At 37.6% G+C, this 18,115-nt stretch overlaps 1 protein-coding gene across 2 annotated transcripts in view; it reads left to right on the top strand.

The window, feature by feature from the left end:
• LOC101214828 (DNA-directed RNA polymerase III subunit 1) overlaps positions 1 to 18,115 on the top strand; it is a 40,762-nt gene that overhangs the window by 13,227 nt on the left and 9,420 nt on the right. For both annotated transcript variants that reach the window (XM_004148728.3, XM_031880427.1), the window contains 10 exons: positions 912 to 1,100; positions 1,849 to 2,062; positions 2,294 to 2,387; positions 10,501 to 10,735; positions 11,037 to 11,228; positions 14,783 to 14,881; positions 16,160 to 16,363; positions 16,463 to 16,765; positions 16,917 to 17,064; positions 17,185 to 17,336. In XM_004148728.3, the coding sequence (XP_004148776.1) occupies positions 912 to 1,100; positions 1,849 to 2,062; positions 2,294 to 2,387; positions 10,501 to 10,735; positions 11,037 to 11,228; positions 14,783 to 14,881; positions 16,160 to 16,363; positions 16,463 to 16,765; positions 16,917 to 17,064; positions 17,185 to 17,336 (1,830 nt within the window). The remainder of the gene's footprint in view (positions 1 to 911; positions 1,101 to 1,848; positions 2,063 to 2,293; positions 2,388 to 10,500; positions 10,736 to 11,036; positions 11,229 to 14,782; positions 14,882 to 16,159; positions 16,364 to 16,462; positions 16,766 to 16,916; positions 17,065 to 17,184; positions 17,337 to 18,115) is intronic.

Here is an 18,115-nt window from a genome sequence, read left to right as displayed (position 1 = left end):
TCTAAAAGCACTTTTAAAACACAACCCTCATTTTTCATAGTTTGATGCAACCATTTTCTTAAAATCATACCATATTAAAAATTTATTTTTATTTTATTTTTTAAAATTAAAGCCTTTACCCTTAATACTTATCAACTAATCTAGAGAAAACAACATATAACATTTCAAACAATTATGTAAAAACTATGAATTATAAAGAAAATTGCAATTTTTTAAGAAGAAAAATGCAAATTTTAATAGTAGGTTTATTTTAGTTATTATAGCTAAAAACACAACAATATAGTATCTCTTTATCAAGTTTTTGATGAAATGTTTCTTACCTAAAAAAAATAGTATAGCATTTATTTACCAAACACTATACTATAACCAATGTGTTTAGATCAGAAGCTAGAGTTTTCCAAACGCTAATTTGTATCATATTAAAGCTCATTGTTCTAAACGTACAGTTGTTAATTTTAAAGTATATGTATAGAAGGCATTTCTCTCTAAGATCATGGACTCGTATCTCAAATAGACCAATGTAAATTTTAAATTAGGAAAACATTCTTTCCCAAATCTTTTCAGCTTGATGATATTAAGAGGAAATTTTAAGTTTAGTCATTTTAACCATCTATGACATGTCATGTTCTGCTTTCCAAGCCTTCATTACATCCTGTTGTTTGGATCTAGTTGGTTTGTTTTTATCCAGCGGTGTGATCATCGTTCAATATGCCGTGTATAAACATTGTTATCTACTTGGACCTTCTGAGATTATTTTTGCGGTTTTGTGATTGGTAATGGATAAGCTCAGTTCATCAGAGTGTTTCTGTTTATTATCGAATGGTTTCCTTTTGGTATTTGAGTTGATTATCCCTCTTTGGTTCAGTATTTCACTCACGACTGTTTTAAAAAAATGTAGTTTCTGTGTGCAGGTGCAAAATAATCTATGCACTCCCAAAAATGGGGAGATTTTAGTTGCTTCAACTCAGGATTTCTTGACATCATCTTTTCTCATAACAAGAAAAGACACATTTTATGACCGTGCAGCATTTTCTCTTATGTGTTCTTACATGGGAGATGGCATGGATTTGGTTGACTTGCCTACACCTGCTCTGGTCAAAGTGAGTTGATGATTTATTGTTTACCTTTGAATAGCAGTGACTAGATATGTTATTGTTCATGTTACAATATCCATTTACTATTTGTGTTCTCTGGCTTGTGTTATCAATCTTTATTGCAGATATTTCAATTAAAAGTCGTTATTCTTGGATTAGTGTTATGGTTAAGACATTTACTCGTACTCCTTGTGGGCTGGTGGTTCAAACCTTCACTCATTCATTTGTTGTTCAAATTCCTAAAATAAAAAAAGAAAAAGAGATCCTTGAAATGTATTCATCATTGTATCTATATGTATATGTATATCTTTTTTTTCCTTTTATATTCTTGAGTGTTCAAGCTAGCTTACCACTTCGGCTAATCTTACGGGACAACCCGCCTGATCTTACAACTTTTGGGTGTTATGGAAACAAATATTTAATAAAAAACAAATAAAATTTATGAAAATCTTCTTATATAGCTCAACAAGCTCAACTGATTAAGAGACAGTCTTGATCAAGCGATTAGAGTTTGAATCCCCCACCTCCATCTGTTGAGTTCTAAAAAGAGACACTTATGTCATATTCTTATCCTTAGGATAGACTCATTGTTATATTATTGTTTGTGCCTCACAAATGGTTCTCTATTTTTTTGTGCTATTGAATTTATCTGATTTTTTGCTCATTCAATCACAAAATATAAATGTGGTATCTTAGCAAGATTTTTCCACCTTAACATGGTGGTTTTTCTAAATTAGGTTGGTATCTGTTGCAGCCTATTGAGCTTTGGACTGGCAAACAATTATTTAGTGTCCTGGTTCGCCCACATGCAAGTATGAAGGTTTATCTGAATCTTACAGTTAAGGAGAAAAGCTACAGTAAAGTCAAAGGAAATGAAAAAGAACGAGAAACTATGTGTCCTAATGATGGATTTGTCTACTTCCGAAATAGTGAGCTAATATCAGGCCAAGTTGGGAAGGCTACTTTAGGTAATTTTATTATGTAATTCTTAGTTTCTATAGCGGCAACAAAAACAAATAACCCTTGATATTTCTGCTTATGCTGTATCTCATTATAACTTCACGTCGTCTGCGTCTTTATTGGATGAGTCGTCTGCGTCTTTGGTAGCGTTTGAGGAACAAGTTGATTTCAAAATTTTAGAACTTAAACTTCACTTGATGAAGTCATTTTTGATGTTTACAAATCTGTCTCTATTCCAGGCAATGGCAACAAGGATGGGCTTTATTCTGTTCTACTTAGAGATTACAAGGCACATGCTGCTGCTGTTTGCATGAATCGTCTTGCGAAGCTGAGGTAATTGGTAACCGTAACAGGTTCAGTGCTCTTGCACCCGATTTTGTAAATTGTTTGCATGTGTTGGATTTTTGTTTTTTCCCCTCAGTTTTTCTTATTACAGCGAGGATGAGAAAACCAAACCTTTGCTTGAAAGAATATAAGAGGCATTAAAAAAGAAAGCCCACACCAAAGAGAGCCAAACTATATCTATAACTTAGAGTAACTATTAAAGATCTCAAAGATTGAAATTAGAAAAAATCTCAAAGATTGATGAAGCCTGAAAGTAGACATGGAACGTGGAAAGGACCACACCTCTCCTCAGGTCTCTCAATCCCTTGAAAATTCTGTTGTTCCTTTTGTTAAAAGCGATAAAGTAAAGAGACACCAAGTTATGTGGAAACTCGAGTACTGGGAGAAAAAGCAAGATTTATTTTTCTTATTAATTTCTCATATTAACAAATGATACAAGAGAGGGGATAAATAGGTTACAACATATGATAAAAAAGAAAAGGACATTAGGGTAAATCCTTCCTTGGGCCAAGCCCACTAAATCTAACACCTTTCTTTCCGACTAAAAGACTTCACAAAATTGCATAAATCCAGCACGCCAGTAATCTCTTGGACTCATTAAAGAGTGGGTGAAGAAGGAGCTCTCCAGTCAGATAGCTACACCTAATAGTGGGTGAATAATGCCTTTATGTTGCTCTCGTAACTTAATTATGTCTTAATGTTCCTTTTATTTCTTGTTATTACTTTTTAATCTTACTTCTCCTATTGGGGATGCACTTTCCTGAAGAGGTGCTTTCATTTTGTCTATTCTTATTCTCACTGCTTTTTTCTTCTTTCTTTTGAACAATTGATAATTGATTATTGATAAATGAGAGAGAGAGAGAGAGAGTTCCTCTGCCGTCTCTCGTGTTGATGGCCTCCGACGATTCCTTTACCTGCAACCTCCCGTCCTCACTGCTCTATCTATTTCCTCCGCTTATCTCTTCATCCCCGACTGACTTCATCCTCTCCGACCAGCTCCTCACTGAACGACTATGGGGACATCAAAACGGATTTCGACAAAAATCGAGAATAAATCCTTCTCCTGCGAGTTTGATTCGAATAGCAGAGGAAGGGTGATACGCCTAACCGAAGCTCATTTGAATAAGTCTTATACCCTTTTAGGAGAGGAAACTCTTTTTGGCTGGCTGGCTGACTCATTGGAGGAAGTTCTGCAGACCCCGAAGCCCCAAAAATTTTTTAGAAAGACATTCTGTATTGGCGGTTTCACCTGGATTCAAAAGACGACAAACAAGAGAGGAAGCTTTTTGGAGATTTCGAAGGTGCTGAAGTCGGGGAAAAAAGGAAACATAGTGGTCCCAGCTGGTGTTGATTTAAAAGGATGGGAAAGTTTTAGGCGCTTATTGAAGGATTTTTTGAATGATGAAGTCGATTCTAGGGCCTTTCATTCTGAGATTGGAAGCAGAATGGAATCTCATTATCAGCTTCGTCATCCTTTGCGAATCTCTAACCATGGAGGGTATCCAAGGATAACTCTCAGTCAAGAGGAAGGCAGAAGCAAAGGAGAAAAAAGAGTTAGAAAGATTTGCTGGGAGGACACACTGGTGGTCACTAAGCGCGATTTCCATGACGATTGGCAGAGGATTCTGGATGTCCTTCAGAACCAAACACAAAAAACCTTTATTATCAATCCATTCCACGCTGATAAAGCTTTGCTCAAATGCCCTGATCAGACGATAGCTAGACTTCTCACGATGAACAAGGACTGGGCTACCTACGGCCCTTTAACCTTGAAAATGGAATGGTGGGATCCAAAAAAACATGGGAGAATGGCGCTTGTTCCATCTTATGGAGGATGGATCAAACTAAGAAATTTTCCCCTGCATCTGTGGAATGAGGAAGTGTTTAAGAGGGTTGGTGATAAGTTAGGAGGTTTCATTGAGTTTGCGGAAGAAAATTCGAGCCTCATTAACTGCTTGGAAGTGAATATCAAAGTTAGAGGGAACTATTGCGGCTTCATTCCGGCGGATTTTGAGCTGATAGAAGGACCCGATTCTTATCTTGTGCAGGTGGTTTCCTTCCAAGATCCCAATCTCCTTATTGATAAAGTCGCCGGAATCCATGGATCCTTCTCGCCGGAACAAGCTGAGAAGTTCTTCAAAGGTCCGGGCGGCCCGGATCCGAATCCGATTGATATTTGGCGTGTGGAGAAGTCGAACTCAAGGCTGGCAGTTTTCGCTTTTCAGAATTCTGAGATGGTGAGTACGGCGACAGAAGAAGCTGGAAAATTCTGTCCTTCTCTGCAAACTGACGGAGAGATTAGAGGAACAAATTTAAATTTGCCGCCCAAGCAAACCCTAATGGATTTGACTAATAAATTGGGCTTGACCAATGAAGTGGGCCTCATTTCAGATGTGGGCTTCCCTGATTTAAAAGGGAAAGGCATAGCAGTGGATGAAGTCCTTAGTCAACAGCCCACTAATACTAAAAAGCAAACTGGGCTTTTTATTAGAGAGAACTCCCAAGCTACCCGTGCCAATCATCCCCTGTTACTAAAACTGCCCAAGCCCACCAAAATTAAATTTGCAGAAAAGGAAGAAATTCGACCTTTCTTTAAAAACAGTGTGATCTGCTCCACGAACCAACCTGACGGCAGGGGAGACTCTTCAACCTCAACGTTCATATCAGACCGCATTCATGGTGAAATAGATCCAACTTTGGACGTTTCTATTTCTAGCCCGGGCAGCCTCATATCTGAAAATAAATTTGCTCCTCTTGAAGCCGACGAAGTGCAGCACATCTCGGATTTTTCCTCCGACGTCCAAAGACTCTTCCACGAGGTAAGCACCACGGAAAGAGGCAGGGAAGAGGGTCTCCAGATAATAGCTGTTGAGGATACCAGTGAGCCTCCTTTTTCCAATGAAGAATTACTCGAAATTGAAAGCATAACCGAGTTAGAACCAGCAGCTTCTATACAGAATCCTTTTCCATTGAGTAAGGAGGTGATAGCGGCTCTACTTGAATATGATCTATGCATTCGGGCTGTAACCAGAAAAGGGAAACAACATAGGAAGGGTGGGGCCTCCTCGAACAACAACAAAAAGCTTACTAGAGAAGTCAAAGCACTGCTAGGTAGTTGGGAAAGGGAAGCCCAAGCGGAAAAAGATCATAATAAGCCGGGCTGTGAGGGTGATCCATGTTAGTTATCTCTTGGAATGTAAGGGGTATTAATGCTCGCCCCAAAAGAGCGATTGTGAAAGAGTTGCTTACGAAATTCAACCCAGACGTGGTAATTCTACAAGAAACTAAAGTAAGCAGTGTCGATCGTCAGTTGGTGAAGTCCGTTTGGAGTAGTCGGTTTGTTGGATGGGCTTCCTTAGAGGCTTATGGGTCGTCGGGTGGTATTCTTATTTTGTGGAAAGAGGATTCACTCACGGTAGATGACTCAATTCAAGGGGAGTTCTCTGTTTCTATTCATTGTAAACTCAATGCTGGTTTCTGTGGATGGATAACAGGTGTGTACGGCCCCTCATCTTATAAACGTAGAGACCAATTCTGGATGGAGCTTTCTAGCCTATATGGCTTGTGCAACGATAACTGGTGCGTAGGGGGTGACTTCAATGTAGTCAGATGGTTGAATGAGAAGAGCTCCGGCACTCGCCCGACTAGAAGTATGCTTCGTTTTAACAACCTGATTGAGGAATTGGACCTGGTGGATATTCCCTTCCGAAACGGAAGGTTCTCTTGGTCCCGATCAGGGGTCAGGCCCGCTGCTTCAAAGCTCGACAGATTCCTTCTTTCCAAGCCTTGGATGGAGTTCTTTAGAGAAGTAAGTGTGGAAAGACTTCCTCGTACCACATCGGATCACTTTCCGATAATTTTAAAAATGGGGGCTCATTCCTGGGGTCCCACACCTTTTAGATTTGAAAATGCTTGGCTGGATCATCATCTTTTCTTTAAAAATGTTGAGAACTGGTGGGGCAGTTTGGTGGCTGATGGCTGGCCTATATTCTCTTTCATGGAAAAGCTAAAAGGTCTGAAAGCCATACTAAAAAAGTTGGAATAAGGAGACTTTTGGTAATATTTTCTCCCAAAAACAGGTGCTGATTGATAAGATTAACTCTTTTGACTCACTTGAAGAGTCAAGCTGTCTCAACGAGGCAAATGTGAAGGAAAGAGAAAACTGTAGAGGGGCTCTGCTTGATTTGATTGCGAAAGAGCAGAAGTTGTGGATTCAGAAGTCGAAGCTTCATTGGCTTAGGGAGGGGGAGGAAAACTCAAGCTTCTTTCACAGATGGGTTTCGGCTCGCAAAAGTAAGAGTATTATTTCCTCCTTGGTTAGTATTGATGGGAAGACTCTTGTCACAGAGAAGGAGATTGTGGATGAGATCCTTAGCTTCTTTTCAATGTTATATGGCACAAGGGTCTCCTCGCCGTTTATTTGTGACGGTCTTAATTGGAGAGGCCTTAGCTTACAGGATTCGAATTTACTTGAGGCTCCTTTTACCGAAAAAGAAATTAGAGAAGCTGTTTTTGATATGGGTTGTCTCAAGTCCCCTGGCCCTGATGGCATGACTGGAGAGTTTTATAAAAAATCATGGAACATTCTGAAGCCCGACCTCGTAAGGGTGTTCCAAGATTTTTTTAAAAACGGAGTTATTAATAGAAGATGTAACGAGACTTATATTTGCCTCATCCCCAAAAAGAAAGAGGCGGGCCGTGTCAGTGACTTCAGACCAATTAGCTTGATTACCTCCTTGTATAAAATTATCTCCAAGGTGCTTGCTTCAAGGCTTAAAAAAGTTCTTCCATCGATAATTAATGACTCTCAAATGGCTTTTGTGGAGGGAAGGCAAATCCTTGATGCTATCTTAACTGCTTCCGAGGCTGTTGACGAATGGTCTTTAAGAGGCAGAAAAGGCGTGCTTTTGAAGCTCGACCTGGAGAAAGCTTATGATAAGGTGGATTGGTCTTTTCTTGATATGATCATGAAACTTAAAGGCTTTGGTAAGAGATGGAGGAAATGGATTTGGGGATGCTTGTCGACAACTAATTTCTCCATAATTGTCAATGGGAGGCCTAGAGGAAAAATTATTGCTAAAAGGGGCATTCGTCAAGGTGATCCTCTTGCTCCTTTTCTTTTTACGATTGTGGGAGATGCTCTTAGCTGCCTTATCCACTACTGTAATGAGAAAAGGAGTTTAAGAGGCTTTCATTTTGAGAACCTGACAGAAGATTTAACCCATCTTCAGTACGCAGACGACACGCTTCTTTTTTCTTCCTGGGAGGATGGAAATCTAGAGAACTGGTGGAAGGTGGTTAATATCTTCCTTATGGGAGCCGGTCTTTCCCTTAACAAAGCTAAAACATCCCTGATTGGCATTAACCTTAGCAATGATGACTTAGCTCCTTTTAGTGAATCTACGGGATGCTTGGTTGATAATCTTCCCTTTAAATATTTGGGCTTCTCTATTGGAAGGGGTCATAATAGAAAAGAGATGTGGAACAATCTTGAAGAGAGATTCAGACACAAATTTGATAGGTGGAGGAATGTATCCCTCTCCAAAGGGGGTAGACTAACTCTGGTGCAATCAGTTCTCAACAGCCTCCCTTGTTATCTCTTCTCCCTTGCTCAAGCTCCAGTTGGCATTATTAATAGATTGGAACAGATGATCAGGAAGTTTGTTTGGACAGGTGGATCTACGAATCCAATTGCTCATCTCGTCAACTGGGAATGCACTTCCGCCCCAACTTGTTACGGTGGTCTTGGGATTGGCTCTTTTAGGCAAAAGAATATTGCTCTTCTCACTAAGTGGTTATGGAGGTTTAGCAAGGAAGAAACCTCTTTATGGAGGCGATTAATTGTGGCCATCTATGGTTTAGATGAGAATGGGTGGTCTACCAAAAATCCAAACAGGGGAAAATCTCATAGATTATGGGCTGGTATTTTAAAGCATAAGGAGATATTCTTCAATTTTTCTGCTTTTGTTTTGGGAGAAGGAACAAAAATCAAATTTTGGAAGGATAAATGGTGTGTCGCGGAAACACTTGCAGAAAAATTCCCTAACTTATTCTCTTTGGCGCTGAATAAGGAAGCTTATGTGGCTGATTGCTGGTGTACTGCTACTCATTCTTGGAATTTGGGCCTTAGAAGAAATATGCTCGACAACGAGATTGCCAATGCAGCCTCAGCTTTAGAAATTCTTCACTCGTGGGCCCCCACTGAAAGGAATGATAGTCTTAAATGGATTCCTAACATAAATGGCAACTTCACTACAAAATCTACTTTTCTTAACTTAACTAAGAGATCTCCCAACATTGCCGTTCCCTTGATTCGTCAGATTTGGAAGAATAAAATCCCGAAGAAGGTGAAGTTTTTCTTATGGTCGCTTGCTTACAGAAGCCTCAACACCCATGAGAAACTACAAAAAAAAATTCAGAACACTTTGCTTAGCCCCTCGATGTGTTGCCTATGCGCTAAAGATGAGGAAACGTTGGATCATTTATTTCTACATTGTCCCTTCACAAGAAAAGCTTGGTACACTCTGTTTGGTATTTTCGATTTGGAGCTTTGCCTTCCTAGCAAGATTGATAGATGGATGATTGAAGGTCTTAACTTTAGAGGTTACAGCCCTAAAGGAAACATCTTATGGAAATGCGCGACGCGTTCCCTTTTGTGGAGCATTTGGAAAGAAAGGAATAGCAGAATCTTTGACGATAGATTTAATTCTTTTGATTCTTTTTGGACTGTGGTTCAACACACAGCCTCTTGGTGGAGTACGAATTACACCAAACACTTTTGTAATTATAGCCTTTCTATGATTTTCAACAATTGGAAGGCCATTATGTCTTAGTTCCTTAGCTTCTTTCGGGGAGGGCCCTCTCATCCCTCGCCCTTAGGTTGTTCTGTTTTGTTATATGAATATACTTGTCTCTTATCAAAAAAAATTATAACTATTTGTACTTTTGAGCATTAGACTCTTTTCATTTTGTCAATTAAAAGTGTCCGCTCTATCCTTTCAAAAAAGAGAAACAAAAACAAAACCACAGAGCTACACTTTCTAGGCTGGGTTAGATGAAAACTGAAATCCTGAAAGAAGCAGCTCCAAATAAAAAAAACAGTCTCAGCTCCCTTAAAAGGAACCCTAAATGGAAAATTGGTGTGAAGTAGTCTTTGTTCTATCCAAACACCATGCCAAACAAATCAGAGCTCCCATTTCTCACTTTGCAGAAGATATTTTTGTAAATATGGCCATTGGCTTAAGAATGAAGTTCTTGGACTTTTGGAGAAAACTTTTGATTTTGATTTGAGATCAAAATGGTTAATGTGGAATTTGGCTCCTATCACTTTTCTCCAAGGTATCGTTTTCTAATTGAAATTCCAAATTCATTTGGCTAAGAGCCCTGTTCTGAAGTTTCAAGTCAATGATGCCAATCCCACCTTGCAACAAAAAGCTTTTAACCTAATTGCATTTTAGGAGGTAATAGATCCCTTTACCCCTAATCTGATATGAAAACTGTGACTGGAGATTCTGTCATGTCCCTTTTTACTGAAAATCTTGGAGAGCCCTCATCTGCACCTTAGGTATGATGGAGTAGGCCAGCGTCTGGAATTTGCTCCAGGTGAGGCAGAGGAGCCAGGGTAGTCGATGTGAAAACTGTGAATGGAGATTCTATCATGTGCTTCATGTCTTCTTTTACTGGAAATCCTGGGGAGCTCTCATCTCTAACTTTTCTGGATTTGTTCTTCGGTCCTATTGCTAATTATTTTACCTCCATTTTCTTTTTGTTTCGTGACACTAAGTTTAGTCTAGTAATTGGTGTCTAATATGTCTGATTTATGTTATATATGGTCAGATATTGTTCATCTTTTGGCAGCTGCATCTACAAGATCAATAAATCCATGTTGTTTAACTAACTTAAAAGTTATTTATTAGTTATTCATAGGTATTGAGTGCAGTCTTTGTTTTAAGTTGGACTGGTTATGTTGGAAGTTTGACTGCTTAGAGGTAGCTGCCAATTGATTAGCAATTATACTTGTTTCATATAAAAAGTGAATGGTTAAAATGTAATAATTTTGTTGACATTAATGGTACTATTAAAAATATTTGCACAAATGCAGTGCTCGGTGGATAGGTAACCATGGTTTCTCTATTGGAATTGATGATGTCCAACCAGGAGATCAATTGGTTAAAAAAAAACAAACAACTATATTGGAGGGTTATCGTGACTGTGATAAGCAGATCAATTTATTCAACACAGGAAATTTACCTCCTGAAGCTGGTTGTGATGCTGCTCAAAGTTTGGAATCTAAGATAACTCAAATTTTAAATGGTATTCGGGAGGCCACTGCAAATGTAAGATTGATTAGTTTATTTCCGTTCTTATATTATAAGTCCTATCATCTGCCATCATCATGTCATGAATCTTACAGTGTATAAAGAATAACATATCATGCAGTGACTGATATATTGTTCCTGAGGGATAAATGTTGTCTTCATATAATTTGTTGACTGTTTTTTCTTTTTTGAAATGGAGACAAATATAGTTTGTTGACTGTTTATACCATTACTTGTACTTCTTTTGAAGTTTGTTTTAATTCTAAATCATGTTTGTTATGCAATCCACTATATCTGATCTTGGAATTTTCTTCTGCAGGTGTGCATGCAAAACCTACATTGGAGAAATAGTCCGTTGATTATGTCTCAATGTGGCTCCAAAGGATCTCCTATTAACATTAGCCAGATGGTTGCTTGTGTTGGTCAGCAGTCAGTTGGGGGCCGTCGTGCGCCAGATGGATTCATTGATCGGAGCCTTCCCCATTTTCGTAGGAAAGCAAAAACTCCGGCCGTGAGTTTTGCATCTTCTTCTCTGCCTTATTTGGAAAACTTAATTATTATTATTATCTTTCGTTTTTAACCGAAAACAAAATATTTGCCTTGAAGAAATGAAAAGAGACTAATCCTAAAAGATACAAACCTCCAAAAAGATTGAAAGAAAGAGATAAAACAAAATTATATGAGAAATATAGAAGCATTCAAACAAATATCTCGCAGCAGCTTGGTGCTCTCTAAACAAGGAGTTTGTGAATTACTCCACTCAAGATCTGTCTCAACTGGGCTGTTTTAGCTCTCAACCAGCCCTAGGCCCTGTTCTGTTTTGGTGACTTTGTTTTGCATTTGGCAGCTTCATTTTCCTCTCTGGCCAGCCTTCTTTGGAGCATAGTTTATGTTTTCTACACAGTAGCAGCTTTTGCTTTTGTTTATAGACTCAGCCTTTGTACTACTGTGTTTGCCCCATTCCCCTTCTTTATTACTTTGTCTCAACTTTCTGTATTAGGCTGGACTATGTCTCCCTTGTATTTTGGCATATTTTATTTCTAGCTTTAATTAGGACATGTTGTTTTGGTGCTATGAGGGTGTCAACCTAATTGAGATGTCCAAGTGCACCTTCTAATCCCCCTCAATTATTGCTCTCTAGGCTTCTGTATTACGCTCATTGTATAACTCTCTTGTACTTTGAGTTGTTATTGTTAATAAAGTAGTTTGTCCTCGTTTCAAAAAAAATATCTTGCAATGGAAAACCAATAAAATGATTAGAAAGCACCAATGAGAAGCCTTTAGCTTAGTTGATGGATCAAATCAATGCCATTGTTTATTTTAAAAAATCCATTTATTTTTCTTAATTGGATTCCAAGGCTATATGGAATCAATACCCCAAAAAGATTGAATTTTTTTGTGGGAACTTGCACAGAAGCTCGTCCTTACTCTTGACACAAGACAAGCTACAACATCGTCTACCATCTTTGGTGATCTCCCCTAGCTGGTGCAATCTTTGTAAGATGGATAATGAAACTCCAAGCCATCTCTCTTAATATTCTACCCTTTCTCAAAAATATTTTGGACCCACATTCTTTACGCTTTAGTTGGTCTCTGGTCTTTCCTTCGGATATCACTAGCTCCTATCTCTTGTGATCAAGGGACATCCATTCAAGGGTAGAAAGAGTCTCCTTTGGATGCACGGCTCTGTAGAGCCGTTTTGTGGTTGGTATGAATTGAACGTAATAGTTGTCTCTTCAATGACAAAGCACAACCCTACGACCTTTTTATTGAAGAATGTAAGAGACCTCTTCTAGAGGAAAGTTCACTGATATTAATTAAAGGCGGTGTTACAATATCACTCCACTGATCGAGAGAGTGGCAGGCTCCTTCAGTTGGCTAAACCAAAATAAACCGAAAAGCCTCCCTAAACATTACCCAAAATACATTTATATATTAACCCACTCACCTACTACCCTTCCTGACGTAAGTGGGTGGATTTCCCCTACTACCCCTCCTAACATAAGAGTGTATTACTGGAGGCCTAACAAACATGTTCTCCACCTTGCTATCTCTTGGCATGAATTGTCTAAATTATTCCATTCTTAGTGTTTTGATTCACTTTTAACCAAATGGAGATTGAGATGTCGTTTGTAACTCCTTTGGTTTGGGGCTTCTTTCCCCCTTCCCTTTTGTAAGTTCATAAATCAATGAAATTCTCTTACAAAAAAAAAAAAATCAATGTAATATTAATAGCCTTGGAAGAACTGATCGCAATTGTAGGGTGGAGTAATTCATTTTTGTTACCAAGATCATTTTGCTCTTTATTTGCCACTAATTTGGTATTGACATAACACCTGTAGTTGCAATAAGAAGAGAACAAATAGTATTTGACTAGAATTTTGAAGAGATAAGTTATTATATTTTCTTCTATTTTTTATATCAAATACAAATCCTTCTTATACGATAGAATGACCATCAACCAAAGATATATGACAAAGTTGTGCTTAATACTTAGCATATATTACAAAAGATTGTAAGCAAAATTCGACAAAGATAAATGATACAACTTTTGGTCCTCTCCCCATTAGATGCTCCAGAGCCCTTCAAAGTTTCCTTCGGCCAAGCTCCAATCAAATCTTCATCATTAGGCTCTTTCTCCTCATTTGCCCTCCACTCATCAACTAGATCGGGGTCAAGATTAAAACTGAAAAGAAAGAAATCTCCAAAGGTCTTCCTGCATTGTCTCAAGCCCTTTTTAAAGTATTTTATTTGAAGGAAAAAATCAAGGAAGATCTCATTTAAGCGTTCCTTAAGAGCCCATATTCTTGAAGACCAAGTTCCAGACTTGTTAGCGGCAAACTGTGTCTTTGCTCAGCCCTTAGTTCATTCCAGCAGTTTCAAGGAGTTTTTAGAGACTAATCCAGATTTATTGGAAGTTAGTTGTACCCAATTGCAAGCTCTAGCCCGTTCTGGAAAGTCAGATTCTAATTGCTCTCATCCCATGCAGTTTAAGTATGCTGAGTTTTCTTTACTCAACTCAAAGGTGAAATTCTTGAGGGGCTCCCCGAGCAAAACCCCTCTAGAAAAAGGGGAAGTCCTTTTCCGACTCTTCTTTCAGCATTAGTAGTGCAGGAATGGAGCAGTTCGATAAGACAACCGAGCATGAGGAGCAGAGACATTTTAAGCCTCTAGAAACTGATCTTAATGCCCTCTTCCAGTGCGAGGAAGACCCAATTTTTGAAAAACTGCCCCCTGCTACTCATCCTTTTCCCAGCTTTGCAAAATACTAGATAATCTAAAGTCAGTAGTTGCTGATTGCGCTCTTATTCTAGTATGATCCTTCAGACATCCATTGTAGTCCCTGTGGAACTATTGCCGCCTTTCCCAGATTTCTCTCGTGTGGGTGGATGAGTTTGAGTGTTGCTGTTTGTGGTAGTCTGCTTGATATTGTTTTTTTGTTTTGGCCTTCGTTTTTATGGCTTGCCAAAGGGGAATATTTTCTGGGGAGTTCTTTTGGAATCAGTTTCTGCTTGTTTTGGAAGATTTATTCGAGTTCCTCTGGGGTCTGGATGGCACTGACAAGGACAGTTTTGAGGTGGCTGACTGCTTCTCTTTCTCCTCTCATATTGAAGATTTGGGTGTGCAAATTATTATATTCGAATGGACTCCTTTTGAGAGAGTTGTCATGTTTTGCTTTGTATTTAGCTTTCTACGGATGTTTCGCCTTGGAAAGGCTTTATTCTGTTTGTTACTTTTCTGTTTTGACTTTGTTTGTTCAGGTTGCCTTCTTTTTGTTTCCTAAGTTTTCACTTTAGTTTGTATTCTCTCCTAGTTCTTTTGCTCTTAGTTCGACACTCTTGTACTTTGAGCTTAAGTCGTATATATTATCATTAATAATGAGGCTTGTCTCCGTTTCAAAAAATAAATCAGACAATAACATTTTTTCTTCAGCTTCTTTGTCAAATTGATAATTATGTAACATATAACTTAATGGTTAAGTTTTCTACATTAAGCAAGATATTTCATGTTGATTTTTTAAATCTATTTATTTTATTTATTATTTGACAAATAACTGTAATGCAGGCCAAAGGCTTTGTTGCAAATTCATTCTACAGTGGCTTGACAGCTACAGAGTTTTTCTTTCACACGATGGGAGGACGAGAAGGCCTTGTGGATACAGCGGTAGGGCTAACATCCATTAGCATTATAATTACTCAATGTTTATAGGAAATTTAGTTTTACATTTATTTTCCCATTGTTTCTAGGAAATAAGCATTTCAAACTGAGTGAATAAATTATTCAATGAGATGTTGACTCTGATTGTGTCACAAATAATAACAAATAAGGAAAAGTGCTACAATAATGCATAAAGGAATATGTGAGAATGATGCATCTCATTCTGTTGTATGAATAGCATACATGGAAGGGCTAAATTAGTAATAAATTTACGGTAATGGAACTTTTTTCTTTTTTTTACTAGAGACAAGAGACAAATCTTTTTATGAATATATGATAAAAAAGAGTGAAAATGTAAAAATAAAGAGACATACAAAGAAATAGGAAATCACAGACAATCTTAAAAAAACACAATTGGTAGTTTGCAGGTTTTATTGTTACTTTAAGATCTTAACAGAAAAATTCGTTAGTTTTAAGAAAATTATAAAGTTAGAATAGAGGACAAAAGATTGGTAAACTCCTATTTATAGATATACACTATAACTGAAAGAGTATCTTTTTTCCTTCAATATATTCCCAAAATTTTTAATTAATCAATACTTTTTATTATCAATTTAAACTTCCTGCTTGATCCTTTAAAGCTTATTGATTATAAACTTTTCTTATGAAGTTGGTCAGTGTGTTACTTGATTAATATTACTTGGTAGCTTATCTCAGCCTTGACTATTTTGCCAATCCTCAAGATTGAAGCTGAAGATTATTATTTATAAATACATCGCATAAGTAGGGATATAAACTATTAGATTAAATATTACTTACAAATAAGATTAAGCTTAAACACGAGTAAACTAAGAAGCACAAACGAAGACACAGACACTAGTTGATTCAAATGCACTGAGTCCATCAAAATGTGAGTATCTCGTATATACAGGTCATGATCACTTCGTCACATACCAAAACTGAAGTGTCTATGTGTCATAACTTGTCAACAAATTAAACTTTTAGAACCTGGTGAATCTTTGAAGACTAATCCGAGTGTTGGGCCCCTTTTAAAGTGCTAGAGCAGTAGAGTTGGTCATTTCTTGAGCAATATAAAATTCGGGTTAGTCTTGAATTCCTAATGGGACGAGTGTAAAAGTATAGTATTAGACTGAATTTTGAGATTCGTTATTGTTGAGATGAGTGAGTTGAAAGTTATTTTATTATTTATTTATTGTTTTTTCTTTGTGTAAAACTGAGTAAGTTGAAAGTTTTGAGGTACATGTTGAGAATAGTACTTTTCAGGTGAAAACAGCCGACACTGGTTACATGTCTCGTAGATTGATCAAAGCACTGGAGGACTTATCAATTCATTACGACAGCTCTGTACGAAATGCTGGTGGTTGTATAGTTCAATTCTGTTATGGAGATGATGGAATGGATCCAGCACAAATGGAAGGAAAAAGTGGAGCACCTTTGAATTTTGAGCGGCTGTTTTTGAAAGCCAAGGTTTGGAAGCATATCCCATATGCGACATTTTTTTCTTTTCTGCAAAGTTATTACATTTTGGATATCAGCATAGTAAAAGTATCATTTTCGTTTTTACAGGCTACCTGTCCAAGTGACGGAAACAAAATCCTGTCTCCATCAGAATTTTCTGAGACGGTAGAAGACAGGCTCTCAAAAGATGATGCTTCTCCTGAGTGTGGTTGCTCTCCAGCATTTGTTGGTTCTCTCAAGATTTTCCTCAACAAATACGTTGAAGCACAAAAAAAATCATGGGGCACATTGTTGGCAGATAATGAATCAGCTGTAGACAAAAGCATCATCAGTAGTTCTGATAATGACAATATTGTGATTCGGAATAAGGTAGTCCAGAATATAGCTGGTGTCACACACAGACAACTTCAGGTAGTTTTACAATGTTGCATAGTTTTCTTCATTATCTTCACTTCATGTTGTTCTACCAAGGAGTAGTTTATTAGATTGTACCTTGGGAAAGATTATAAAATAACAGTCTTCTCTTTTACTGGAAATTACTTTTGATTTGGGTTAATTATAGGTTTTTTTGGACACTTGCTTGTCCCGCTACCATACCAAAAAAATTGAAGCTGGAACTGCCATTGGTGCCATTGGAGCTCAAAGTATTGGCGAACCTGGGACACAAATGACATTAAAAACTTTTCATTTTGCAGGAGTTGCTAGCATGAGTATCCTTTGGTTATTTTTTCTTTTTCCATCTTGTTTTCAATGTTAACATATTCTATACAATATTTGGGCGGTCCTTGGATATTTTTGGTTTCTCTTGTGATCTTTTAACTTGTTGATAGACGTTACACTTGGTGTTCCACGTATCAAAGAAATTATAAATGGAGCCAAAAGGATCAGCACTCCAATTGTCACTGCAGCACTTACGCATGATGATAATGTCAATATTGCTCGGATGGTAAAAGCTCGAATTGAAAAAACAAATCTAGGACAGGTATATAATTAAACTTGGACTATACCATTTTACTTTGGTATTATGCTTTTTCCTTATTAGTTTTTCATTTTTTTTTAATGAAAAACATCACTTTCATTGAGAATAAATGAAAGAAACACACGGGCATTCAAAAAAGCAAGCCCACAAAAAGGGAGCTCTCTCTAAAAGAAAGGACTCCAACTAAACAAGATAGTATCAATCAAATAGTCACAGAAGGTTTACGAAATCGAAGCCCACAAAGAAATGTGATAATGAACTAAAGACCAAATATCCTCAAGATCCCTCTCCACACCACACCCCTAAACATCCTACTATTAGGCTCGCCCCATAACACCCAATTTGAACAGAGCCCTGCCATCCATAAAAAGCATCCTTCTCTGGAAAAGGCGAGAAGAGGAGGAACTCTTCAATCATAGCACTAGCTTCTTTGTAACGAACATGCTCAAGTTTAATCAACAAATCTTTTATTAAAAGAAATATTGTTTAAGTCTGAACTCAAACGTTGAATATGAGGATTGGGTTGAAATAAAATTCCATGTATGGGTTTGGAAGAGGGGGTTTGGGTGCTTGAAATAAGATTTCCTGGATTGGGTGCTTGGTGTTCTCTGTCCAAGCATTTTGCTGATTTTTCTGTTCAAGATTTATGTTTGAATTGGAGTGCTTTTATTTTCTCGGTTTAGTTTCTGGTTGTGTTCGGAATTTTTAGATTTTGTTTTGGTTGAGTTCATTTTTTTTTTACTCATTGTATTTTTAGCATTGAACTCTTTTCACTGTATCAA

Source organism: Cucumis sativus, chromosome 1 (assembly GCF_000004075.3).
Source record: "Cucumis sativus cultivar 9930 chromosome 1, Cucumber_9930_V3, whole genome shotgun sequence".
Classification (NCBI taxonomy): Eukaryota; Viridiplantae; Streptophyta; class Magnoliopsida; order Cucurbitales; family Cucurbitaceae; genus Cucumis; species Cucumis sativus.
This window is presented reverse-complemented; position numbering and strand designations above follow the sequence as displayed.